Source organism: Mesoplodon densirostris, chromosome 1 (genome assembly GCF_025265405.1).
Source record: "Mesoplodon densirostris isolate mMesDen1 chromosome 1, mMesDen1 primary haplotype, whole genome shotgun sequence".
Classification (NCBI taxonomy): Eukaryota; Metazoa; Chordata; class Mammalia; order Artiodactyla; family Ziphiidae; genus Mesoplodon; species Mesoplodon densirostris.
Window position 1 is genome coordinate 26,755,924 of NC_082661.1, and position 27,969 is coordinate 26,783,892.

General features: G+C 44.5%; 1 protein-coding gene across 2 annotated transcripts in view; it reads right to left on the minus strand.

Annotated features, from left to right (window-relative positions):
- Positions 1–27,969, minus strand: part of PDCD11 (programmed cell death 11) — a 42,755-nt gene that overhangs the window by 7,586 nt on the left and 7,200 nt on the right. For both annotated transcript variants that reach the window (XM_060100015.1, XM_060100006.1), the window contains exons 6-25: positions 27,332–27,455; positions 26,650–26,831; positions 22,053–22,160; positions 20,738–20,944; positions 19,959–20,083; positions 19,717–19,777; positions 18,929–19,075; positions 17,325–17,576; positions 16,640–16,774; positions 15,943–16,137; positions 14,813–14,983; positions 13,845–14,064; positions 12,894–13,043; positions 12,357–12,472; positions 10,362–10,903; positions 9,411–9,473; positions 4,220–4,328; positions 2,611–2,700; positions 2,317–2,419; positions 1,705–1,882 (exon numbers count right to left, since the gene is read on the minus strand). In XM_060100015.1, the coding sequence (XP_059955998.1) occupies positions 1,705–1,882; positions 2,317–2,419; positions 2,611–2,700; positions 4,220–4,328; positions 9,411–9,473; positions 10,362–10,903; positions 12,357–12,472; positions 12,894–13,043; positions 13,845–14,064; positions 14,813–14,983; positions 15,943–16,137; positions 16,640–16,774; positions 17,325–17,576; positions 18,929–19,075; positions 19,717–19,777; positions 19,959–20,083; positions 20,738–20,944; positions 22,053–22,160; positions 26,650–26,831; positions 27,332–27,455 (3,278 nt within the window). The remainder of the gene's footprint in view (positions 1–1,704; positions 1,883–2,316; positions 2,420–2,610; positions 2,701–4,219; positions 4,329–9,410; positions 9,474–10,361; positions 10,904–12,356; positions 12,473–12,893; positions 13,044–13,844; positions 14,065–14,812; positions 14,984–15,942; positions 16,138–16,639; positions 16,775–17,324; positions 17,577–18,928; positions 19,076–19,716; positions 19,778–19,958; positions 20,084–20,737; positions 20,945–22,052; positions 22,161–26,649; positions 26,832–27,331; positions 27,456–27,969) is intronic.

The window sequence follows — 27,969 nt, forward strand, 5'->3', positions numbered from 1 at the left end:
AGGGATCATCTGTCTTTAGGCATTTAACTTATTATTCACATTGACAGATGAAGGAATTACAACTGAATGCTACTCATACATTTAACTACAATAATGTTATTTATTTATTTATTTATTAAGATGTTGGGGGTAGGAGTTTATTAATTAATTAATTTATTTATTTATGCTGTGTTGGGTCTTTGTTTCTGTGCGAGGGCTTTCTCTAGTTGCGGCGAGCGGGGGCCACTCTTCATCGCGGTGCGCGGGCCTCTCACTATCGCGGCCTCTCTTGTGGCGGAGCACAGGCTCCAGACGCGCAGGCTCAGTAGTTGTGGCTCACGGGCCTAGTTGCTCCGCGGCATGTGGGATCCTCCCAGACCAGGGCTCGAACCCGTGTCCCCTGCATTAGCAGGCAGATTCTCAACCACTGCGCCACCAGGGAAGCCCAATAATGTTATTTTTTTTTAATATTTTGCTAAAAAAAAAAATCACACCTGTATTTTGTAAGCCTAAATAAGCAAAGCAGAGATGATCTTGGATTTCCCTCTGACTCATTCTTTTTCTTCTCCTAGGCCCTGGGCATTTTGTGCTGTTTAGCCCTGACAAGTGGTTGAGAATTTATGCAGGTGCTGGTGGCTGGGACACTCGAGATGGGAGGACAATTACTACTTTCCAGTCTCTGCCTCCTGAAGGTGTCTGCTCCACTGTTGGACAGCTGTGGTTGTCAGACAAGTCTGTATTGTACAAGGCTGAAATATGCCTCTCCATGCTAGTTTATTCAGGCTATAAAATGGTTTTAAAACTCTGAGGTAGGTTCATTTTTGTGCATCCAAAATAGTTCACAAAGCACCCCCCAACTGCAAAAGGTTACTGCTATCCTCTTGCAGAGAACACATACAGATCAATTTTTTTTTAATTAAAAAGATGAATGGTTCAATAGTAAAATGAGGAAGCAACTTGGCCAAGCAAAGCACAGAACAAATGTAAACAGCCAATAAACATGAAAAATGACCAGTAAGAGAAATTCAAATTAAAATGCAAGATCAATTTCAGCCTATTCAATGGCAAAGATTAAAAATTAAGAATATCCAGTGCTGACAGGGGTGTGAGGAATGAACAGTCATATTTATTGTTAATTGAGATAAAAATTAGCAAAGTCCTTTTGGAAGGCACTTTGGCAAAATGTATAACATTGTCTGACCCGTCAATTTTACTCCTAGGAATTTATTTCACAGTTATACTTTCACTAGTATACAAACATATGTGCAAAAGATATTCACTTCAACATTATTGTCCATCAACAGAATTGTTTAAATAAACTGTGATTTTTTAAAAAAAACACATCATGCAATACTAAAAAAAATGTTAAAAATAAGGTAAAAGAACAAGGCTGATTTTAATATACTAGCACAGGAAAGAAAAAGTGTATGATAAACTGCCGTGAGAAAAAAGCAAGTTGCAGAATAGCACATAAAATGAAATTCTACTATTACATACAGGCAAATTATACCTATATATGTTAGAGTCTTGAAAGATAGAGATCAAAGTATCTAATGGCAAAAAGTGGTGGAGAAAGAGAGGAGCAACAGCAATTTTCATTTTCCATTTTATATACTATTTTTTTCTGGTACAAAATCACACATCTATAATTAAAAGAAAAACAAAAACAAAAAAAACCCCACCAATCCCACAGAGAGCTGAAAAGAGGAAGAGAACTCAGCCTACCTGACAATCTTCTGTGGGGTAAAGTTTTCCAGGGGCGTCTCTGAGTAGGAGTCACTCAAGTGAAATATACTGACTCTTCCTATCTTCCCGAAGGGGAAGGAGACGGTCAGTCCCTCCTTCGGAAGCACCTTCACCACGCGGCCCATGGCCACTTCGCCTTTCTTGAGCTTGTGAGGACCTGGCAGGAGAATGAACCAGATTCAGGGAAGAGGAAATGAGCCAAGAAAGAAGCCCAGGCACTGGCCAACCAGAGTCCAGGGGAGGTGGAGGTGTCCAGACTCGGGCTGTCTAGGCTTAGTGGACCTGAATGATCACACCACATGATCAGACCCGGATCACCATGCCATGTGGTCAAGAATGCGAGGGCCATGTGGTGGACAAACCTTTCTGAGAAACCTAAGAAAAACAACTGTGTAGGTCAAGGTGACTCAGACACAGGCCACAGAGCAAAGCCCCGAGAGAAAAACTGTTCCAAGGACATAGCCAGCAGGCTAGGCTTTCTAAGGACTCTGAAACCCACAGCATCCTTCAACCTGGGCAGTGACTGAAGACCTCTTCCCGCTCCCTTCCACCCCCTCCCTTCCCTGACCAGGTCCCATTTCATCACCACACCTATGAGTGAAAGACACAAGAAGGCCTTGGAGGAATCTGGGCCGACCACGGTGGCCTTCAGGGCCTGGCCAATCCGGAACTTCTTATCTGGATGTTTCAGAACCTGGAAGGGCAAGAAAATTCTTCTGATGTTTGAGGAAAGGCCTGTCATTTATCCAAAACCACAGCATTTAAGTCTGCACGGTAAGTATCTCCCACGGTACGGTTCCCTGTACCCACTGCGAGCACACACCAGACACTAAGTTGAGCTCAGGGAGCTGGGGTTTCCTCTCCAGGGATCTCAGGCACACTGACCTTGAAGCTAAGAGAAGTGAGCAGTAAGGGAATTCTCCCCCGGATGTCTGGAGCGATGTCCACCTCAAGCCATTTCTTAACCACGTTGTACTGGGGGAAAAAAAAAAAAAACAGGAGGAGAAATGGAATGGGCAGATACAAGCGTCTCTTCTCTTCCCTTCACTAAAACAGACTCTCCTAAAATCACAGGGCTCAAAGGGCCCAAAGCCTACATTGTCCCAAGGAACAGGAATGCACCCCTACGTCCCAATGCCCCTGTCCAACCGCCACTTCTCGCAGGCTTCACTCAGAGTCTAGCTCAGAGCCTTTGCCAGCCCAGCAGAACATGCATCTCTTCTGGTGCCTCAGCTGATTAGGAGGCAAAAAAGGCCTCAGAGATATCCTCAAGCAGTAGGACCAGTCCCACTGACCTCTGTCGCCTCCCCCAAACTCAGTTGTGCCCAGTGACTGTTAACCATCTTCAGGGACTAACATCTTATTTCTAAATCAATTTAGATTTTGCTATTGACACGGTGTTCTGCCCTAAATACACACCCCAATTTTCAGGTCAACTCAACAAAACATGTATCAAGCAGCCACTGTGTATATGGCATGAGAGGGCTAAGTAAAAGCCAGGCCCTGCCTTCAAAGAAATTACAGTCTGCAGAGAGTAAGTCAAATGAGTATGCAGGAGCAAGCAACAAGGAAGAGCACAGCATGTTACGGGACCCTGTAGGAGAACTAGTAAGAAGGGAGGGTTATCTGTGCTGGACCTTGAAGGGTTGTAGGCAATAAGAATAGACAGTACCCCCAGTGTAGAAATAAAGGCAAGAAGGGAAAAAAATAGAGGAGGTTTTCAGCATGACTGGTATACCAGATTCATAAAGCCAGATTATGAAGGGCTTAAACACCACTCTAAGGCATCTCGGGTTTATGAATGTCTACAGACCACAGGTAACTAAAAGGATCAAGCACCACAGACATACTCAGATACATGCTCATGGAGGAAGAATCTGGCAGCAATGAAGAGGAATTATCCTTCAGGGTCAAGCTCAGACCAACCCTCTCTCTGATGTATTCCAACTGGTATAGTTCTCACTGATCTCTTCCCTTTACTCAACTCCTGTTCCACTTGGGGTTAGAACACATAATCTGGCACCCAACTACATATGGTTTTGCACTGTTACCGAACTTTATAAAAGGCAAGAATCTAAGATCCAACATTTTATTTTAAATAAAACATTCTTATTTTTATTTAAAATATCTGTGTGTGTGTCTTCTGATAAAACTTTATTTGTGGACACTGAAATTTGAATTTTACATTACTTAAGATAAAATAAAGAACCGGATTTAAAATCTTGCTCTATGATGTATTTTTCTTTCCATTTTGTACAATTAATCTATAAATATGTAGAAGTGTGAGTTGCTTGCTAGCTGTTTTGTAGGCCATAGATTTAACTCCTTGATTAGACCAGAAGTTTTCTAGGAGCAGAGACCTTCTACTGTCTTCTACAAACCAGCATGGCAGCAAACACAGAAGCAAAGCCTAGTGCAAATGGTCATTGTCAGTTTCTCCCCGTTTTCTTCTGTAAGAGGGACAGCATCGCATTGCAGGGCGTGCACTACTCACCTTCTTCAAGAAGCAAGTGACAGTCTGACCAGCCTGGTACTGTTTAATCTTCTCCAAGGGGCCAACAGAATGAGTGTTGAGAGCAGTGTGGCCATCCTTCTCCAGCTCACTGGTTGCAGAAAGGCAAGGGAAAGAGGAAACCAACCTCTGGATAAGCTTCTAGCTTGAAACCATCTCCCTCGAGTGGCCATGGATTGATTTTACAGGACTCCGCTAACTCATACACACCCACCATGCACCACCCCCCGGCCATTTCTCTCCTTAAAGGGGAATGAATGTTCACAATACCTGCGTGAAAATTAATCCCTTCCAATTCACTCACCTAGGTATGAACAAGCTGTAAAGTAGGTAGCCAACAATAATCTTTATAAGTATAGGAAACAAAACTATTTTACTTCTTTCAATGCTTTAGCTACTGCTTTACCGTTTGCAGAACTGCGTTCACAAATAATCTCTCACTGAATGTGACAACACTCTCATGTGTGCATCAAATAGGACAGATATTATTAAACTCATTTTATGCTACAGACCCAGGAGTTGAAGTCAGAGTTCCTGATTCAAAAATCCAGTGCTCTCTCCCCTATGCTACCTTGGCATCATCACTTTCTTGATTCTCTTTTTCTTCTCAGAAAAGCCACAAGGAGATGTGGTCTGAAAGTTATCAGTCCCCAAATCACTTCAAAGGAAGCACAGAATTCCCACCATTCCAACCAGCCCAGCTTACCAATTCAAATTTCTAAAACAAAACAGAACTCATCAGTAAAATGGTACAAGTAATACTGGTAAAACTGTAACATATAATAGCAAGTACTGGTGAATATAGGAACACAGGAAACTCATACACTAGTAAAGCTGAAACACACCCAGCAATTCCACCCTAGAGAAATCCCTGCACAGGCGCACAATGGAACGAGTTCAAGGATGTTCACTGTGGCATTGTGGAAACAACCGTAAACGTCCTCCATCAGCTTGAAAATATATACAGTTTGGCACAGGCACAGGATGGGTTACTGTTTTAACTCTAGGCCCCGAAATGGAGAGATCGCAAGAACAAAAGTTTGAGTGAAGAAAACAAGCTGCAGAATATTAAGCACAGCATACAATTTATGTAAAATTTGAAAACCATACAAAATAACTTTTTGTATATATATATATATATATATATATATATATATATATATATATATATGTATGTATAACGAAAGTATAAAAGCAAGAGCTGGATATATGTCAAATAATGGAATATTCATCCTCTGGGGGTGAAGGGAGAAGCCTGAGAAGGGAACATCTGTAAAATGTCATTTCTTAAAACACACCCAGAACATCCATGTGCCTGGCACTCTAATAGATAACTAACAGATAATTTACATTCATTATCTATAATGCCTTTATACATATATATATAATATATATGTATAGTTATGATAAAAAAATTTATTCCTCAATAGCTGATATGGGAGTGCCTCTGTTATGAGCTGAATTGTCTCACCCAGCCCCCCAAATTCTTATGTTGAAGCACCAACTTCCAATACCTCAGAATGTGACTGTGTTTGGAGACAGGGAATTTAAAGAGGCAATTAAGTTAAAATGAAGTCGTTAGGGTGGGACTTAATCCAACACTACTGGTATCCTTATAAGAAATTAAGCTACAACTCAATAATGAAAAAACAAATAACCTGACTGAAAAACAGAACTGGAACAGACATTTCTCCAAAGAAGATAATACAAACATCCAAGAAGCATAGGAAAAGGTTCTCAACATCACTAACAGGGAAATATAAATCAAAACCACAGCGAGATATTAACCTCACATCTGTAAGGATGGCCATTATCAAACAGAAAATAACAAGCATTGGCTAGGATGTGAGAAAAGGGAATCTATCCCTGCACACTGCTGGTAGGACTGTAAAATGGTGCAGCCACTATGGAAACAGTATGGAAGTTCCTCAAAAAACTACCATATGATACAGCACTCTTACTTCTGGGTATGTATCTAAAAGAATTAAAAACAAGATCTCAAAGAGATATCTGTATATCCATGTTCATTGCAGCACTATTCACAATAGCCAAGGTGTGGAAACAACCTAAATGTCCACTGATGGATGAATGGATAAAGACAACATATATACACACAATGGAATATTACTCAGCTTAAAAAAGAAGGAAATCTTGCTGTATGTTACCACATGGATGAACCCTGAGGATGTTGTGCTGAGTGAAATAAGCCAGTCACAGAAGGACTGTGCAGGACTCCACTTATATGAGGTATCGAAGTAATCAAACTCAAAGAAACAGAAAGTAGAATGATGGTTGCGAGAGGCTGGGGAGTCAGGGGGAAATGAATGGCTATAGAGTTTCAGTCATGCAAGATGAAGAAGTTTAGAGATCTGTTATATAAAAATATGCATATAGAACAATACCATAATGTATACCTAAAAAGTGTTAAGAGGGCAAATTTATGTTATTTATGTTATTATTTTTTTTACATCTTTATTGGAATATAATTGCTTTACAATGGTGTGTTAGTTTCTGCTTTATAACAAAGTGAATCAGTTATACATATACATATGTTCCCATATCTCTTCCCGCTTGCGTCTCCCTCCCTCCCACCCTCCCTATCCCACCCCTCCAGGCGGTCACAAAGCACCGAGCTGATCTCCCTGTGCTATGCGGCTGCTTCCCACTAGCTATCTATTTTATGTTTGGTAGTGTATATATGTCCACGCCTCTCTCTCGCTTTGTCACAGCTTACCCTTCCCCCTCCCCATATCCTCAAGTCCTTTCTCTAGTAGGTCTGTGTCTTTATTCCTGTCTTACCCCTAGGTTCTTCATGACATTTTTTCTTTTTTTTTATGTTATGTTTTTACCACAATAAAAAAAATTTGAGGGCTTCCCTGGTGGCGCAGTGGTTGGGAGTCCGCCTGCCGATGCAGGGGACACGGGTTCGTGCCCCGGTCCGGGAGGATCCCATATGCCGCCGGGCTGGGCCCATGAGCGGAGCTTGCGCGTCCGGAGCCTGTGCTCCAAAACGGGAGAGGCCACAACAGTGAGAGGCCCGCGTACCGCAAAAAAAAAAAAAAAAAAAAAAACTGTTAAAAAAAAAAAAAATTTGAAAAAAGAGGAGATTAGAACATAGATAAATACAAAGAGAAGACCATATGAAGACACTGGAGAAGATGGCCACCTGCAAGCTAAGGAGACAGGCCTCTGAAGAACAAACCCTGCTGATACCTTCATCTCAGACTGAAAGCCTCCAGAATTGTGAGAAAATAGATGTCTGCTTAAGTTTAAAAAATATATAAAACACAAACACACATAACAAGTATGTGTTATCTTTTTTCTTTTCCCAAAATGATTTTAAACTGACTCTCTTAAAAAAAAAAAAAAAAAAGGTGGGCGCAACTACATTAATGGCAAGAGAAAACTCAGTGACTAGCAGGAACTCCAGAGATACATGTAATGACTTCTGAACTGCCCTGCTCTCTTAACTTCCCCCCCTCCAAATGGGTAAACGAGCAGGTACCGTTTCATCTAGCTCAAGTGTCCCTCACCAACCCTGAACTCAACTTGAAGACACATGACATTCTCTTTGTGCACAAGAGCTCCATATACAAGTGGGAATGAAAATATAATGGCATTTCGTAAGTAAGTCAACACCGTCAATTAAATAAATGTTTTTCCTCCTGACTTCAAAACATGTATTTTAAAACATAAAGCATTTGAGAAATATAGCAACAATAGCATTATGTTTATACTAAGTTTCTCGGGGGCCTTGATTAACATAAAATAATTAACAATACAACACAGGTGCGTGGAGGAGGTGGAAGATGTGCTAGAATTTTTTACCTGTCCATCTGTCTATCTGTCGTTCTAACTCTCCATCCTCCATCTCCTCTATGGAATGAACTCATTTCCTGGCTTGGCCCGCACCGCCACTACCAAGGACCACCGCTATGGCTCACACCTGTCTCCAGAGACAGGAGGGTGGACCAGCACAGCAGTGATAGTTCATGAGAGGCTCCAGACTCTGAGGGTCAAGAACCATTCAGGATGTTAGTAAGTCTTCCCACAATGCTCACTGACTCGCCCCTTGCAGTATTCATTGATTTAACATACCTACCCTTAGCCTGGGTCAACTACTTGACCTTAACCCTTAATTAAACAAGACGTCCAGCCTCAGCGGTGAAGACACCGCAGACTAAAACAACGAATATGAGGAGGTCTCTGTTTTCACGACAAAGGGACACAATCAAATCTACAAAACTAAGGAAACCACAGATTAAGCAAATAGGAACGTGTGCATCCACCAAATCTCATCATTCTGGAACTAAAGGGCTTACGTTCACATCCTTCAAAGTAAGCATTGTTACCATCAGGTACTTCAAGGTTCCAGGAATATTTCCCTACCTCAGACACAAGCCTTCTCAGAACTATTCCACTTCTATTCTGATCCCTTCAGGACGCTCACCAAACCTTATCCTCGGAAAGCTGCTTAAGAGGTCTTTCCATGACATCCTAGGCACATAAGACTTACAGCCTGTATGGATCTGGGCCTGACCCTGCAGAGGCACTGGCAAAGTCATGTGTATCTAGCTTCATTCACTGATGGCCTATCAGTTCCTAGAGGCTGGGTTTTTTTAAATGGGGGAAGCAGAAGCAGATAGGCCCATAGATCAACATGCTTAAGATCCTCTGAAAGAATGACCCCAGACAAACTGGATCCACCACTTCACGGAACTACTAGTTCCACCAGTCCACCTAGAATCCCTCGTGGAACATCCCTCTGCAGAATCCACCAGAACATGACCTAAGATTTCAGTCACCAAGCAGTAGTCTATTATCAAAGAACAGGCATTCTTGACTACGTGGTGTTTATTTAGGGAATTACTGAGTTCTAGAAAATTAGGTTGAGAGCAAAAATGTTTCTTTTTGTTACATGCCAACAAACAGAACTGCAATCGGCCTTTAAATTGATACTTAAACCCTGAATACAGCTTTCACATTAATTCTCATATAATCCCTCTAGCCAGCTGTATGAGAACCAGACAAATATCCCTCCTGGAGAAAAAAAAGACAACCTGGACAGAGAGAGGCAAAGTAAGTCACAACCCTGGCTGAATCAAGCCTAGAACTCAGGCTCCTGACTCCAAGCCCAGCGCTCCTTCCATGAGACCACTGGAGTTCCCCTCACCTTGGCCGAACACTCAGCTCCGGGATGGTTCGAATAAATCTGGGATGACTTATTGGGAGAAACCTGGAGAAACAAATAATGTCAAATCATTTCTCTTATTCTCTGTAACACCATAATCGGGAGACCAGAATTTCTAACTGCCCACCAAACCGAGCTTAAAAAACCGCCCACTCCACTGCCACACCGCCCACTGGTAATACCAGGCCTGAGGGCTTCCATTCTCATCGTTTGAGTAAATGTTAAGGAACTGGCTCATCTGATCTTTTAGGGTTGTCATATTAAACCCTGAAAAGAATTTTCCAACTCTTTCATTCTAAAAATAAGGAAATTGAGGTCTAGAGAGAACAAATGACTTACTGAAGATCCCACGGTTACTGAAATTAATATGCAAATCATTGGCTAGACTTTGAATTCTCTTTTTGGTTTTCTTATAGCAAGGACTTCTGCTGAAATAACATAATGTAACTAGATTGAAAGTAAACGAGTATAATTAAGGTATGCTGTGGAGGATGGATTACAGTAACTGCTGACATATATGGAGCAATAACTATGTGTCAGACAACCCACCAGGCACACTCAGTGCTAGGTGTTCTCTCTTCCAATCTTTGCAATGGCCCTGCAAGGTGGTCACTACCATTACTCTCACTTTACAAATTAGGAAAAATAAAACTCAGAGGGTTGAGTAACTACTTAATTCCTGGTCGCATAATTTTAAGTGGCAAATCTGGAATTCGCCCCAGATCTGACTCTAAATCAACGCTCTTATCCACTACATTATACACCATTAAAAAATAAAGACATACAAAAGGATTATTTGGTGAATATTTTGGTTAACTAAAAGAAAATCTAACGTATGCACAACTTTTTGGAAACTGCCTCAGTTCCCATGCCTTCTCCCACGACTACCACCATCTCCCCTCCAAGCCAGTCCCTCCCCCAAAGCCTCCATACTTGAATGTCTTCATGTCTCTCCCGCCAATCACTCGGGCAGTGACCTTCTTCCCAACTTTCAGCTTGGCAGTAGGAGATGTGCCCACTGGAACATCATCTAGAATGTGGGAGGCATGGATGCAGCCAACGATGCCATCTTCCAGGGTCACAACCACATGGGTGGGCTTAATGGACTTGACGGTCCCTGTGACCACGTCCCCGATGGACAGGGTGTGCTTCCTTACAGTCCCTAAAACCAGAGCTGGATCTACTTCCTCATCCTCGTCGACCGTCTCAGAGTCCTTCCGGGTCTGTCTCATGGTCCTCTTAGCAGCTGGCCCCTCAACGGCCAAAAGAAGACCCGTCACTCCTGGTTCTGTGGTCTGGAGGGTTAGGGAGACACCCTGTCCCACCTGCAACTTCTCTGAATCAAAGCGGAAGGTGTCGTTGAGGTGAGAGGTCAGGGAGAAAGCTGCTAGCTGGCCAGTCTCTACCAAGGAGGCAAGGGCAAAGGGCTCCTCCAAGTGCTGCACAATCGCCTGGTGCTCACTGCCTTTCTTCAGCTGGAAAACAGAAAACCCACCATCCCTGCTTCTTACAGAGCACAAGGACTTGTTCCTCACCCACTGCGCAGGGTGGGTCTGGGAAAGTCCTCTGAGTCCAGGGGCTCAAGGCTAATCTGAGCTGTAACAAACTAGCCTCCACTGCCTGGACCCAGCTTTCCCCTCCTGTACACTGAGGCGATGTGACCACACTCAAGGCGCCACATCAGGATCACCTGGAGTTAGCCTCTGTTTTGAATTCAGATTCCGAGATCCTATCCTGGAACGAGTGAAAGCAGAACTTTAAAGGTGACTCTGATGCACAGCCAAGTGACCTCTAATGGTTCTCCAGCTTTAAGATACTGTGGTTCCTCCTCTCTTAGTCCTGCAGCTCTCCACCCAATTTATTCACTCACTCAACAAAGACAGTCATTACTGAGAGCTTATTGTGTGCAAGGCATGTAGCCTGTCTTTCTCCAACATCCAACTTGTGCTCATGCCCTTACATGCACTAGCTTCTCTCGGATGACAGAATGGGACAGGGACCTGCTAGAAAGCTTAGTGAGGGGTTAATACTGTTTTCTATTTCTCTTTGTCCCTCAAAGTCTTAAGATTATAAGCAACTGGAGGTTAAGGATTACATCTATATAATTCTCTGTAACATACCCTATGTGATGAGGGGATTAATAAGTACTTTAGACGATGACGAAATATACGTGTCATCCGGAGAAAAATACCACTCATTTTAAGACTTCTCTTGAACCCATTCTTTGCCCACACAAAAGTGGACAGAAGAGGGTGTTAGATGAGCAGCCTGGAGGTCAGAACTACCCACAGACATGTTTTGTTTGGTTCACGGGCTGTTTAAAAAGAAAAATAGTTTCAACATTTCCTACATTTATTTCAAATAAAAAATCCACATTCTGCCTTCTCTTAAAATTCAAAGACTTCCCAACACTAGACGCAGATGTTCTCATGTGGCAACAGTGAGATGGGACCGAGTAGTCTCTGCTCCTCGGTGGCAGTGTGTGCACTCCGCAGCCTGTCAGTCCTACTGTCGAGTCCCACTGTCCCACCCCCCAAGACACCTGGCCCGCTTCGCTCATCCAAGCACCTGCTTGGCCCTAATCAGGGTGACCACGTGATTTACAGCCCGAACCACAGTGAAAGTCACTGCAACTAACAAGCACACCAGGGAAGAATTCCCTGGAGGCCCAGTGGTTAGGACTCGGTGCGGTCACTGCCAGGGCCCGGGTTCAATCCTTGGTTGGGGAACTAAGATCCTGCAAGCCGCATGGCTCGGCCAAAAAAAAAAAACAAGCACACCAGGGTGAGAAGTACACCTGGGAATGACCCAGACAAATCCAGGCACACGGCCACCCTGTCTACAGGTATCTGTGAACCACGTGGGGTTGAAGGGGTGTGTAACACCTTTGAAACCATGGGAGTGGAAGTCCTCAATCAGCAAGCTTACCTTTTTAGCTCTTCTATTCACCAAATCGTGGCAGAGGGAAACATGTACTTCCAACTTCAACATATCAACGTTTAAGATCACGACCTTCTTTTTCTGCCCAGATTCCACCTCCTGCCCTGCAGTGCAGAACCAAACACAATGTGATCACCCTCCTGGAGCAGGGGCGAAGGCAGACAGCATCTCTCCAACAGCCCTGCAGCCCACAGGCACAAAAAGGAAAAGTGGACCTATGTCCTAGGTTTATATGCACTAGGGAAGCCAAGGGTCTAGCTCCCATAATTCACATTCAGGTTGTGTCGATTTATGCAACCTGGTATATAAAAATCTAGATTTACCCAAATACAACAATAAAGAGATTCATACCTAAACCTTCTTTAGTATGCTGCTGTCTTGATTTGCATTTACACAAGATAAGCATGCCAAAAATTTCTGCTGGATCAGCTCATCTATGTATTTGGAAATTCTGTACCCAGAAGAGGAAGCAACGGGCAAGTGGTTTCCTCTACAAACCATGATGGGCGAGAGAGATGCACTCACCTGCCCGATGATACTTGCTGGCTCTTAGGACCAGGCCGGGCACTGGGCCCTCACTGAACAGTACAGAGCCATCTCCCAACACCTCCTGCACCTCTAGATCAAGGACCATCCCTGGGGTCATCTCAGCCAGCGTCTGGATCAACACAGAGTCTGCCAGAGACCCAAAGGAAATAGGGATTAACAAGATGAAATGACATTCACCATTCTTTTCCTCTGGAAATACGGTGACACATGGAGGACATTTCCAACATGGAGCACTGGAACCACTACGAAGGCAAAATCGCTCTTGGTAAAAATGTCTGATATCCATGAAAATTCCCAGTACAGGCAGAGACCTATGCCCCTTGCTCATCCCACATGGCCATAATTCATGGAATAGCCAACGAATGCCAGAAACACATGCTTTCCTTTGATTTCGGAATTTTCATTCTTTCTGTTTGGAATCTACTCTCTCAAGGTTCTTATTCCCAAATCCCATCAGGGTTCCAACAAATCTACACAGTGGTTCAAAGCTTAGTAGGGTCAGATTAATAACCCCCCACAAAGTCTTCCAGCAGGTCCCTGTTCCATTTTATCATCCACTACACATCTGATGAATAAAGGAACAAAAAGTGAAGAAGTGAATGGATTCACAACAAATGCAAACCTGAGCTCACAGAACTCAGGGAAATTTTGATTCTGGACTGGGAGGGAGCCCCAGGGGAACTTCTGGGATACCAAGTAATGATCTTTTATCTGAATCTGGATGACAGTTAAACAGGGATGTTCACTTTATAAATGTTTACTGAGCTGTACTCTAATAGATTTGTGCACTTTATGGAGATCCTACTCCCATTAACAAAAGTGTACCCATTTTTTTTTAACGTCGGGGAAGACCAACAACTCATTGGAATAGACTGAAGACACACACGCCCCACCCCTGGCCCTCATCCTCCGCCCTCCTGCCCCCACCTCGGTTGCTCATGAGGCTACGGACGCCCTGCCGCTCCTCCAGGCACTGGCTCAGGAGGAGGAGGCTGGTGGTGGCCAGGTCCCCCAGACTGCAGTCCGACAGCCGCAGCGACAGCAGCATCCGCTGCTTCTCCTCGTCCACGTTGGTCACCTTAGCAACCACCGTCTGCCCCTCGACAAAGTGGTCACTTGTGGAGGTCACAAACTTGTCACTCATGATCTAAAAGGGAAGAGCGGGCGCAAAATGAAGAAAGGAAAGGAAGTCTTTATTAAGACAACCCACTTGAAACACCCAGAAAGAAGTGTGTGAGGCAGGAGGTGGACCCCAGGAAGGTCCCCCGAGCCCTCTGAGCACAGCTCACCTCCCCTTTCGTAAAAACACAGGAGGCGCCCTGGCTGCCAACCCAGCTGAGAAGGCCCCAGAGCAACTCTCTGCCCCTCACTGTGCATGTTTCTGGGGCCCTCCCCCCTCTCCCATTTTAAAAATTGTTCTGGCAGGGGATGCAAATGAGACCTGCCCAGGCAAAACATCAGGGGAACACACCTACGGAAAGGACGAAACACTTATAAATTATCTGTGGCAGGAATGAGCGATGAGCCCTTTGCTCACCACCATCTTACACGGGCTTTGGTAAGACTCCTCCCCGCTCTGGGTGTCAGTTTATGCGGCAGGCCTGAGAGGGGGTTCAACTACGGGATCGCTAGGATCTTTTCCAGTCTGGAAAGTCTGCTATCCCATGACCTACCCAATGCTGTAGCATGAAGTAGAAAAGGTGCCCCTTCCTCCAGGACACAGGCTGGGCAAGAGGACTGCAGACTGAGTCTCAGCTCCACTCCCGCTCAGCCAGGTGCCTCTGTGTCATGCCCCTGAAAACCTTTCAAGAGAATCGATTCTTTCCCACCAACCCTCAGGTTCCATGTCCCTGCTGTCTCCCCTCAAAGGCCCGTGTGCAGGGAGGTGAACTTACAGCTTTGGGAGCCAGTCCACTAAGGCCTGACGGGAACTGGACGAACACACCGTAGTCCTTGATGTTCTTCACAAAACCAGTGAGCAGCATTCCAGGATGGATCTCTGAGAAGCTCTTGGGATCCTGGCCACTCTCTACTGCAGACACCAAAGCTGGCTTCCTGCAAAGGAGCTAGGGGCACTTCGTCAAGGAATGTTCCAGAAACGGCAGAGCTGTCCATCTCTCCCATCTCCGTTCTCCACTCTACACCCTCTCTACCACAGTGATTCTCTAAGTGTGCAGACCAGCAGCATTAGCATCACCAGGCACTAGTTAGAGAGGCAAATTCTTAAGCACCAGCCCAGACCTACTGAATCAGACACTTCGGGGGCGCGGGGAGCAGGCTGTGTTGGACCAAGCCCTCCAGGGGATTCTGATTCACACTGAAGTCTGGGAATCACTGTTTCGCTCCTGCCCTTATTAACTCACCTCCAGATTACTGGAGGGGACCTAAGGGGAAGGCTCATCCCTGTGGTTTGGCAGCTGGATCGGCCGTGACACCATCCTCCTGCCTATCTTCACACTAACCAACCCTATTTCCCCTCTTCTGCCTATCTCCACCCTAAGGAGAATCGATTTTACATTCTGCAAGAAAGGAGGCAGTGTCTTCCTTCTAAGCGCCCACATGAAGACCGAAAGCAATATTCTGAGACCTATATCCCAGCAGGGGGAGACGGAGGAGAGAAAAGAGGACAGCAGGTACTTATTAACTGTTCCAACTCAGGGGGGTGAGCACTGAGTGCCCCAAGAAGGCTGGATGTGCCACTGGGAGTGTCCCGCTGGGCCTGGAGTGCCACGTGGCCCTCTCCCCAACACCCTGGGCTCCCCCTCTGCCCTGACCACCAGCATCTGCCAGCAGCACCTCGATCCTGCTCTAACGCCCACCAGGGGAACAGAGGCAAAGTGCAGGCTTGCCCACTGGTTTGGTCTGCGGAGGTATTTCTGCAGTCAGAGGGTCGACTTATTTCCCATGGAGTTTCCAACTAAGAGCAGAGCCTGACCCGGAGTTCCCCAGCGCCCCCCTCCCCGCCGAGGGCCCACAGCTCCCACACCTCCACCTCCGCGGCCCCCCAGAGACCAGTAAAGGATACAACACGTCCCTCACCCTCGCTCAGACACAGGACTCTGTGAAGGGTGTCGCCTGCCTGGAGCCAGCTGTGCAACAGTGGGCCGTTGGTGACGTGGTCTGACAGATGAGGCGTGGGAAGGAAGCCGGGGACGTTGTGAGGCAGGACAGCCACCTGCAGCCCATCCTTGGTCTTCTCCAGAACCTTCACATCCACCAACTACTCAGGGAAAAGGAAGACAAAAAAGAGCGCTTGTCTCGAGCAGAGAGCAACTCGTGTGGGTCGGGCAGAGATCAGAGGCATCGAATATCCAGCACCAGGGATGACTGAGAGGTCGAGGTCAGAGAAGCAGCTTTCTCCCACTCCCCACCCCACGCTCCCAAAGACCCAACAGGCACACACACCCGCACACACAGCAGGACCCATCTGGTGCTCACATCACTCCTCTCCCAGGTCCCTCCACTGGGTCCCAAAGGAAAGACAGTTTTGCAGGCTGGTCCTAGGGACCAGAAAGGAAAGAGAGCAGCAGCACACCGCTGACAAGCCACACCGTAACAGCACTTTCCTTCCCAGACAGTCCACCTGCTCTGACACACAGCCCCGGAGCCTTATCTAGCTTCCTTCATCCTCCCCCTGCATGGTTTCCAGCTCCCCAGATGTCAGTGGCACCCTGCTCTCTACCACCGTAACTAAAAGAATTTGTCTGGAGAAGTCCAGGTACCTGCCCAGCGGTAATGGCTTTTTTTTTCTTCTGACTGTGTCCCGCACATTCTTTCTTGGGATCACTTGACAGCTTGAAGGACAAGAGCATCCTCTCTTTGGATGGCTCACAGTTCAGCACTGCAACCTTCACCACCTGGTGAGAAACCATACCTGCTTGGCCCTGGAGAGAGGTGGCCCCCACCAGCACCACAGAGGCCTTGGGTGGTTCACCAAGACCCTGGATCAGATCAGAAGGCAGTGAAGAGAAACGTACTGAGAGCTACACAGAGTCCCCACAAGTCAGCCTTTCGGGTGACAAAAGACATGAATGAATTTTGGGGTATAATCCCAAGTTTTAAAAAATCATTTTTTCCTAGACAGACCCAGACTCATCAGATGTAGCGCACTGCCCCCTTGTGGTGATAGTGGCCTCAGAACAATTTCTGATGTGAGGGACACCAGTGTATTACAGGTGAAGATTAATTTCTTCTAGGTTGAGGGCCTAAGGTCCGTTAGTTTGCTAGCATCCATTGAGCCCCCTTGAGGGTTTCTCTCTGTTCTGTTCCATCTCCTCCACTTAGCTGCCTCAGGCCCGCTACCCCACATGCTCTCTTCTGTGACCCTTAAAAAGTAGCCTTCCTACTCCTTCAAATCTGTGTTCATGGGGTCACCAACGGTAGGAGCCTATCCAGGGGAAGGGTTACCTGGCCAGTGTAAAAGACACTCTCTGGGTCAGGGATATACTCGGCACTGAGCTCATGCCTGGGCACCAGTCCCTGCACGTCATTGTAGAACTTCACAATGCAGCCGTAGTCCTTGACCCTCAGGATAAAGCCGTGTGTCTGCAGACCAGGCTTAGCATCGGCATAGCTGGTAATGGCAGGAAGTTTGGACTCAACCAGGGTTTTCTTCAGGGTCATCAAGAGCTTCCTGGCTTCAGGGTCACAAAGCAAAACCTAGGGAAAGGATACTGGCCATGACCAAGTCATCCATTACCAAGAGAGCCACTGAGATGGTCTCTGCATCCCCCTGAGAGCCACGGTCAGTCCCTAAAAACCTGCTATCTCTTTCCCTCTGAGAATAATAGCTGCAGACCGTCCCCGCTTCCTGCTGAATGACGACCTAGGGAGCATTTATCTCTATTTCAAATGTACTACCTCCCAAAAGTCCCCTCCTGGGCCTAGAGCAACACTCACCACCCCGGTGCACCTCCAGAGTCCTGTGTCAGTTACTCCTACTCTGCCTCCGCTCCCTCTCCCTCCTGGACCGCTGCATCTCATCTAACAGAATGAATGACTGAACCAGTTTACCCCCTCAACAGTGTTGTGGACTAGCTGTAAGCTAAGACTGAGTGCGCCAACCACCTCTCATTCCTCAAAAAGTCATCTCCTCGAGGGCAGAGAAATTCCTCTATTTCTAACTTCCTGACTCCACCACTATAAAACTTGTACCAATGGGTAATCAATACCTTTGTTGAGTCCATAATGAAATAAAATGAAAATAAGAAAATCCAACATTCTAAGTGTCTGCACACACCAGGCCCTAAGCACTGTATATTATCATGTTTAATCTTCACAACTCTGTGAAGTTTCTCTCAGCATCCAAGCCTTTGTTATAAAACACTCAAGTTTTGGCAGCTCTGGTTGGGCTATTTCTGTGCCTAACACAACCCCTGCTCCTCCTCAACCTTCTAAATCCTACCCATCCTTTCCAGTTCAAGCCCCACCTCTGCCAGAAATCTAGAAGACATTGTAAGAGCTCAACTGAGCTCAAATAGAGCTCAATTTGAAAACTGGTTCTGCCATTTATTAGCTGTGTGACTCTGGGCAAGATACTCTGCTTTCCTAAGCTTTCATTTCCCCATCTGCAAAATGAGGATAACAGTACTTCCTTCATAGGGCCATTTTAAGGATGAGATGAAGTAAGGCGTGTTACGATGTGCCTAGCACAGCAACTGGCACAGAATACACGTTACATGGTAGTTGCTATTGATCATATTGATCATCATTGATTATCAATAATTCTTGCTGCCCCAGCCTACCCTCACCTCCCCGTTCTGAGATATGACCACAGCATACAGCCTGCACCAAACCACCTGGCCTGCTCTCTTCATGTATGGATATTTTAACTACCAATTATACCATACAATTATCAAGGGCAGGGACCCAGTTTTCTCTTCCCAATGCCAAGCGCAGGACTGCAGATATTATGTGGTCACTTTGTGGAAAAAGGCAGAAACTTCAGCTGAGAAGCATCATTCTCTTCCCATATGGCCAAAACCCCACCAGTGACCCTTCAGGAGGCTCACCCGGCACTTGACCTCATCTCCAGCGTGGTACTTCTTCTCCGGATTCTTCATAAGGATGTCGGCCAGGTGCGTGGGAGGTATCAGGGCCCTGATTTGCTTGCCCACCTTCACCAGCATCCCGTATGGCTTTATGGTCATCACTTTGCCCTAGGAAAAGATGCCATGATGCCTCAAGAATATCTTTCCTATACTTCTTACCACAAAGCATCTCACACCTCTCTTTCGAAGCTCAGCTTCCTGAGGTAACTGTGCCTGTTATTCCAGATCTCATAGGGACAAAGCACGTACCCCACAGTGATCTGGATGCAGTAGGGTTTATTTATGAGAACCTTCACATCTTTTTGTGTGAGGATCTTCTTTCTATCTGCCTTACAAATTCATTATCCAACGGAGAGGACTATGTCTCCTAAGGAATGAACTCTACATATAAAGGGAAGCTGCTCAATTGGGGCTGAGTGGCTGGACAGGAGCAGCAACTGGCTTCTTACTAATATCCCAGCTGGCTCAATTATCAAAGAACTAACTTTTGACCTGGTCTAATCAACACCATCAAATCCCAGGACTGATGACCTACTTCCTCTGTGTAGTGGGGTGGTACCAGCAAGACCTTACCTTGAAATTAATTACAAGTTACCCAAGGGAAGAAAAAGAAATCCCAGTTAGCAGGCAAAGAGAAGGAATATGACTTTAAACGTGTTCACATGGGGACTAATGAGCTGACAGTTAGCCTGTGAACTAAAGACTATCTGAAGGTCGTAGAGTATCTAATTATATGCTTGAGATCTTACCTTTACCAAGGCTCCAGGTTTGATGTCATGATAACTAAGGAACTGAGCTTCAATAACGGACCTAGAACAAAAGGCAAATACAAGATTCAATAAATTAGGACAGAGGCTGCCTAAAATTCAGGGCTACCAAAATCATGTTGGCAAGAAAGGAAACCCTCACCAAGCAAGGCCACGAGACACTGTGGGCGTGCGCTGCACAGGAGCACACCTCTACACCCCGCACAAGTTAGTGACAGACTTACGTCCTCAGAGAGAGCAAAGCCAGTTCATCCATTTGGCTGTAGTCGATGATTCTACACTTGTGAGTGTTCCCTGGCTTGAAGGTCTCAGGTTTGAAGACTTTCTTAGAATTGGAGAGATGGCTGAGCTACAAAGTACCAAGTGATTAAGGACCAGCCAGAAGCAACAGATCTGAGGCAATCAGACATTAAATCAGACAAGGAGTTGACTCAGTACGTTTGTCACCTACCATAAAAAGAGCACTGTGATTACCTGTTAAAGTAATTGCTCTAACTAAAGAACTGCTTTATACTGCCACAGAATCTCTATAAAGTCAGAGAAGAGTCTAGATCATGGGTCGATAAATTACAGCTCATGATTAAGTCTCTATATTTGTAAGTAAAAGTTTGACTGGACCACAGCCGTGCCCTTTCATTTACATACTGTCCTTGCTGCTTTCAGGCTCTAACAACAAAACTGAGTAGTTAGGACAGAGTCTGTATGATCCATAAGCCTAAAATATTTACTATCTGGCCCTTTAAAATAACTTTCCCAAGCCCTGGTGTAGATCCTAACTCATTCTTGTACCTAGCATCAACCAGGTATCAATTAAGGCAAGTCAATCTTAAGGCACTCTAATATAACAAACAGACCTTGTTCTAGTCCTTATGAACTGTCTGCCACGTTTGGGGAAATTCAAAAACAGGAAACTAATACCCAAGGATGAAGGAAGCAGAAAAGAACTTGTGTCCCCAAAGTCCTTCTGGTGATAAGATCGTGATGAAACAAAGAGCCTCCTTACCCGGGCATAGGCCAGAGCCCCATCCGTCAGCCTGAAGGTGGCCCCGGCTTTGCCGAAAAAGCCCTGGACAGGAACATCATCCAGTACAGCTCCCAGCTGCTGGCAAGAAAGCCGGGTGAGTGGACGCCCGGGCTGCAGGAAGACAGCGCGCAGGCTCAGCCGTACAGCTCTAGTCCGAGGATGGACGCAGAGGACACAGGCCCGTACCTAGACAAGGGAAAGGGCATAATGAGCAAGACAAGGCACACCAGAGACAAGGCACCCTGGAGCAGACTTTCAGGGGTCAAGACTCTCCATGTGTTGACCAAGCTATAGATGTAAGTACTAAAATCAGCTTGTACAATCAAACAGAATGTCCTAGAGGAACTATGTCCGACTCAATCAATGCTTACACAAGGCCAGGAAAACATATACCAGGGTCCCCTCAACACCATGAGGCTAATAATACATATGCAACAGGAGCCATGTACTGGCATCACTATATCAGAAGCTCATCTGAAACACACCAGAAACAGCCTGCTCCGATCACAAGGCCATAGCATGTAAAATGTCTCAACTCTGCAGACAAATATGGCTACAAGGAGAAAAAAATTACTAGAAAGAGGTTCACCAAAAAATTAACAATATTATTACTAGGTGGTGGGAAAACCTACTTTTACTTAAAAAAATAAAACAACAGAAAAAACCAACAGTCTCTATAGCTTCCATTAGTATGTGTTACTGTTAAAAACAAAAAATACATCATTTTAGGATTTTTAATAAAAAACAATGATTACCACATATTGGGATTTTCTTCCCAAATATCCACGTTCATTGCAGAAAATCTGAATATTTAGACAAGGGTAGAAAAATCACCCAGACTTAATCACTAACACCTGATGGCATAATCAGCCAGCATTTTGACCAGAGGTACTTTTTAAGACTTTTTTCCTCCAAAACTGAATCTATATTATAGCACTTTGTAAACTACATTTGTGTATTTAAACATATATCTTGTTCTATGTTAAACACTCTACTAGAACACTTTAAATTATAAAAGCAAAAGATTTACTACCAAGAAAAAAAAAATCAAAGAGTATGAAATAAAAACTACCAGTTGCGTTCTTCTCCACAGGCTCCTCCTCTAATCTCAATCCCCAGAAATAACCACTGGCAGTTTCTTGTGGCCCTTCCAAGACACTTTCCATTCCCCTCATCACCCCTCTGACACCTGTACACATGCAGTCCTAGGACCTGCCTGTAGCAGCTGTGGCACGGGATGGCTGGTTGAGACACAACTGAAAAATCCAGAAAAGATAAGTGCAACATTTCTTACTGGCTGATTTGAGAAATATGTTCTGGCTTTCTTAGGGTCCAGGTGCATAAAGTCAACCACGCCACTGAAGAACGAGAGGAATTTTAGCGTAAGGCCAAATGGAGTCACCTAGAAATAAAAAGAATCAGTTATGAAAAACATCCCTCTGAAGGAACCAGGAATGAGACTGTTCATAAAGCCACATTATCCATGATGATAACTGTGTGTCTCTCCTCCCCCAGCTAACCCTTATCATCTTTCTTCCCATAAAATGAAATGGCAGCACATCTCCTGGCACTGGCTGTTCCTTAATTCAGTAAGCTCATGGCGCCCAGGCCTGAGAGGACATCAGTCCTCCACCCTCAGGATTTCCCAATGGGATGGAAGGCACTTTACACAAGGAACCTCGGGGAACTGCCAGCCTGACAACTGGGACAAATTGTTGCTAACTTGGTGATGTGCTCAGACTAAGAAGGTAAAAACCCACATGCTTGCCAGAGGGAGATACTGACCGGAGCAATTCACCCTACAGAGCCCCACAAAGCTAAGAACGTAGAGGTGACAAGCCTCTCAAAAGAGAGCAGGGAGGCAGGTGACTGAAATAAGGGAAACTAAGTCAGATCCCCAGGTCCTCTCCTCAAAACTATAGGATCCACCCTTCTCCCATCTCCACAGAAAATGGGAGAGTTATTCTCTGGGAAACTGTACCAGACTCAAAACACAGGAACAGTGCAAACCATGAAAATGTGAATTAAGAAAAATTCTGAATATCATATATAGATATGGAGACCGCCAGCCCCTTTCTGCCATCTAGCTCTTTGGCAGCCAGGCTTATATGCTCCTGATTCGGGTGTCAGTAGATCCTTTCCAGAGAAATCTAACATGCCAGAGAAGACTTCTAACAGTGACATCTGGAGGTTGCCACTAGTTCCTGACCCTGACAGGGAAGTCAGCCAGTCAGCAAGTCGCACCCAGGCACACAGACTTCCCAGCAGTTTTTTAGTGCCTCTCTCATAACATGGCAGTAAAAACAAAAACTCAATAGAGAATGTGAAGTTTAAGTTGAGAGACTGTCCCAGAGGTAGGATATAGACAAATACATGCATGTACCAAACCAAAGAAGAGAGGAAAAAATAAGAAAATTAGAACTGATCCATTAAGTCAACATCATACTAACAGGAGTTCTAGAAAAATAAAAGAAAATTATATTAAAAATTTTAGGGCTTCCCTGGTGGCACAGTGGTTAAGAATCTGCCTGCCAATGCAGGGGACATGGGTTCGAGCCCTGGTCTGGGAAGATCCCACATGCTACGGAGCAACAAGGCCCATGAGCCACAACTACTGAGCCTGCGCATCTGGAGCCTGTGCTCCGCAACGGGAGAGGCCACAACAATGAGAGGCCCACGCACCGCGATGAAGAGGGGCCCCTGCTCACTGCAATTGGAGAAAGCCCTCACACAGAAATGAAGACCCAATACAGCCAAATGAATGAATAAATAAATAAATAATTTTTTTTTTTTTTTTTGCGGTACGCGGGCCTCTCACTGTTGTGGCCTCTCCCGTTGCGGAGCAACAGGCTCCGGACGCACAGGCTCAGCATCCATGGCTCACGGGCCCAGCCGCTCCACGGCATGTGGGATCTTCCCAGACCGGGGCACGAACCCGTGTCCCCTGCATCGGCAGGCGGACTCTCAACCACTGCGCCACCAGGGAAGCCCAATAAATTTATTTAAAAAAAATTTTTTTTTAAGATCTGATAAGGGGCTAGTATCCAGAAGATACAAAGAACCCTTACACCATTCACACTAAAAAGATAATCTAACTTTTAAATGGACAAAGACTTCTGATTCAATATATCTCCAAGGAAGATTTATAAATGGCTAATAAGCACATGAAAAGATGCTCAACATCACTAATCATTAGAGAAATGCAAATCAAAATCACAAAATACCACTTCACACCCACACCCACTAGAGTGGCTATAATAAAAAGAATAATAATAAGTGTTTGTGAGAATGTGGTGAAATTGGAACCCTTATATTGCTGGTGGGGATGTAAAATGTTGCAGCCACTTTGGCTGTTCCTCAGAAAGTTAAAACACAGAGTTACCATATGACCCAGCAAGTCCACTCCTAGATATACACTCAAGAGAAATGAAAACATATGTCCCTACAAAAACTTATATACAAATTTCATAGCAGCATTACCCATAACAAGACAAAAGTGGAAACAACCCAAATGTCTACCAACTCTATATGATGGAGTATTATTCAGCCATAAAAAGGAATGAATCACTGATAAATGCTACAATATGGATGAATTTTGAAAACATGCTAAGTACAAGAAACCAGACATAAAAGGCTACATACTGTATGGTTCAATTTATATGAAATATCCACAACAGGCAAAGCTAGAGATAAAAAGTAGATTCGTGGTTGCCAGGGGCTTGAGGGAGGGAATGAATGGAGAGTGACAACCAATGGGTACGGGGTTTCTTACTGGGGTGATGAAAATGTTCTGGAATTAAATAGTGATGACAGCTGTACACCCTTGTGAATACACTGAAACACCACTAAGCTGTACACTTTAAAAGGGTGAATCTTACTATATGTGAATTATATCTCAACTTAAAAATTGGAAAAAGAAAAAACCCCACAGTGATACAGAAAACTTTCCCAGAACTTAAGGATCTACATTTCTGGATTACAGGAGGTCAGCACAAATAAATGGAAAGAGAGTCATATAAAAGCACATCATTGTGAAATTTTAAAATGAAAGGGATAAAGACAAGATCCTTGAACATACAAAGAAAAGGAAATCAAGATAACATCAGGCTTTTCAACAGCAGTAGAGGCCAGGTGACAATGGGAACAAGATCTTCAAAATTCTGAGGTATTTTTTACCTAGAATTCTAACCCCAGATTAACTACCAATCTCACGATAGAGCAGAATAAAGGTATTTTCAGATATACTAGGTGTGCAGAAAACAGTTAACATAGCAGGCCTGAGACTGCGATCCTTGGAAAAGCATGCTTGCGGTGTTGGCCCTGGCCTGGTGTCTGGGAACTTAGACTTCAAGAGGGTTCCCACCACTCTCAGAACTGAGTGGCTCACTGTACCTAAACTATTTGTGCAAACAATATGGTTTATGCTAAACACTCGAATTCCTTAGGAGAGTCAGGAATTTTGGTACATGCCAGGTAGCGGGTGCCTATGTGACCAGCCTCAAATAAAAACCCTCAATGAGCTTTGCTGGTAGACAACATTCACCCATGTTGTCATAACCTGCTGCTGGAGGAATTAAATACACCCTATGTGACTCCACTGGAAGAGGATTCTTGGAGGCTTGTGCCTGGTTTCTTTCAGACTTCATTCCATGGGCCTTTTCCCTTTGCTGATTTTGCTTTGCCTCCTTTCACTGCAATAAATCACAGCCGTGAGGACCACTATATGCTGATGGTGTGAGTCTTCCTAGTGAATCATCGAACCTGGGAGCGGTCTTGGGAATTTTAAGACACATGAGGTGAAGAAATTAACCTCCCGTGTACTTTTCTGAGGGTGCTTCTAGCGAATGTGACACATTAAAATGAGTGAGTAAACCAAAAAAGAGGAATACATGGAATCAAAGAAGATTCTATCCAATACAGAAGAGTGGGGAAGGATCCGGGATGACAGGGAAGGGAGCCCTACAGAGCAACCAGTCCAGACTGGAGCCGGATGACAGTACAAGGGGCTCCGGGTAGGGGGAAAAAGTAGCAAAGATTATTTAAAGGGTTTGAAAACACAGAAAATAGTGAGAGAAAAATAACTACAGGATGTATGAAGAAATAGTAAAAGGTAGGAAGAGAATTCAGCAAATGACAAAAACAAAGCTGATTAGCAACTCCAGGAAAAAAAGCTGTTCAAGAAACAAATTATATTATCTAGCCCAGCAAATAAATGATATCTATGTAGTCATATAATTTAAACACTGAATAATGATTTAGCCAAAATTTTAATATTCCTTTGTTGAAAGGTTGGGAGAAGGTAAGGATAAGAGAGCCAAAACTTCATCTACCTTGATAAGAAGTTAAAACTCAATGCCTCAAAGTGATAGGATGCAGCAGAAGCTTATTATTATACTTCAAAACACAGAGGTAAATTTCAAAAGATAAGCTAAGAGTTAAAGATGGGGGTTAGATGGGATGAGCGTTCTTCATCATAAGCCTTTTAATACTATTTGATCTTTTAGATAAGCTAAGAGTTAAAGATGGGGGTTAGATGGGATGAGCGTTCTTCATCATAAGCCTTTTAATACTATTTGATCTTTTAGATCAGCACTGTCCAAGAGAAATATAAGCCACATATGTAATTTTAAGTTTCCTAGCAGTCACACTATAAAAATTACAAAGAAACAGCTGAAATTTATTTTAATAGTTTATTTAACCCAGTATAGGCAAAATATTATCATTTCAACACGTGGTACTGGCTACATTTCCAGTGCTTAATGGTCACATGGGACCAGGGGCTACCCTACTGGACAGCACTCTTTTAGACTGTGTGCACGTACTATTTTAATAAAAATTTTAATAAAAATTATTTTTATTTTAGAAAATAGCAGTAACAATGAACGGCTTACCTTCTGTACCTGGGCTTTGACTACCAGTCCTGGTAACAAGCTGTTGAGGGTCCAGTTTTGCTCCTCAGTAGCAATGGCAGCAGAAACTTCTGAGTAACCAACAGACAGACTAACAACTCCTCCGTTGCCTTTCACCTCTTCAATAAGGCAGTTCAGGTACTGACCTACCTTCAATTTAGCACCTGCAAGTCCAGCCCCCAAAATGAAAAATAGCTATTATGAGAAGGACTTTGAACTTGGGCTCGAGTGATACCTGAGAGATCCATGGCCTACTTGCCCAGTTACCATGCAATACTCCCCATACTCCCAATTTCTCAGGGACCAACTACAAGAAGGGCGTGAAATGACCCTGAATGATCTGGAATCAACTACCACACAAAAATATGAAAACCTCAACAAGGCGGGAGAGTACTGGTTCAGAGGCTCCGGGGGCCCAATTTCAGCGGAATCTTCTAAGTGAGAAAAAGTGAAACTGGTCCATCAGATCTTAATGAGACTGCCACTCCCTGACCCTTCACACATCTCCCTTTTTCTATCACCTAAGATTAACAGTTGATTTTAGCAAAGCCAAACATGCTTCAGGGTCAGCATTCTGCATTTTACTCACCAAAGTGGCATTTAAATATAACCCCCCCCATATACCACCTCACTACCATGGACTGGTCACTCTTCTTCCTCTTACCTTTGTTCTTCTGTTGGATGTACTCCTGGGCTTTCTGCAGTGGCAGAAAAGCTCTGGCCCCACTAACACCAATGTCCACTAGATAGCCATGGTCTTCCAGGCTGGACACAGTGCCCGTAAGCAGCTGGAGGAAGGCAAAGCATTCCCAAAAGTTAAAAAGTCAAAGGTCATGGGACACATAACAAACATCCACTACCAAACACGACTGTTCCCACCATGCCATAATCCCACACATCCTCTCACTTTTAACTTTAAACCTCAATCCCTACAACACAGGGAATATAGCCAATATTTTATTATAACTATAAATGGAGTGTAACCGTTAAAAATTGTGAATCACTGTAACATACACCTGTAACTTGTATAATATTGTACATTAATTATACTTAAAAAAAATTTTTTTTAAAGAAAAGAAAAAAAAACTCAGTCCCACTACAGGATAGAAGAGGGAAAGACATCAACTTTAATTCTCCCAGGGTTTGAAGGATCTTATGGTTTCCAGACAGAGAGGAGTTGAATAATGGAATGACAGAGAGGGGATTCTCCCCTGGAGAATTTTCAAAAGATAGGAAAGACTTTCATGTTATGCAAAGAGATAAACCAGATGGCCTTGCAGTGCCAGCACTCTCAGCACCATG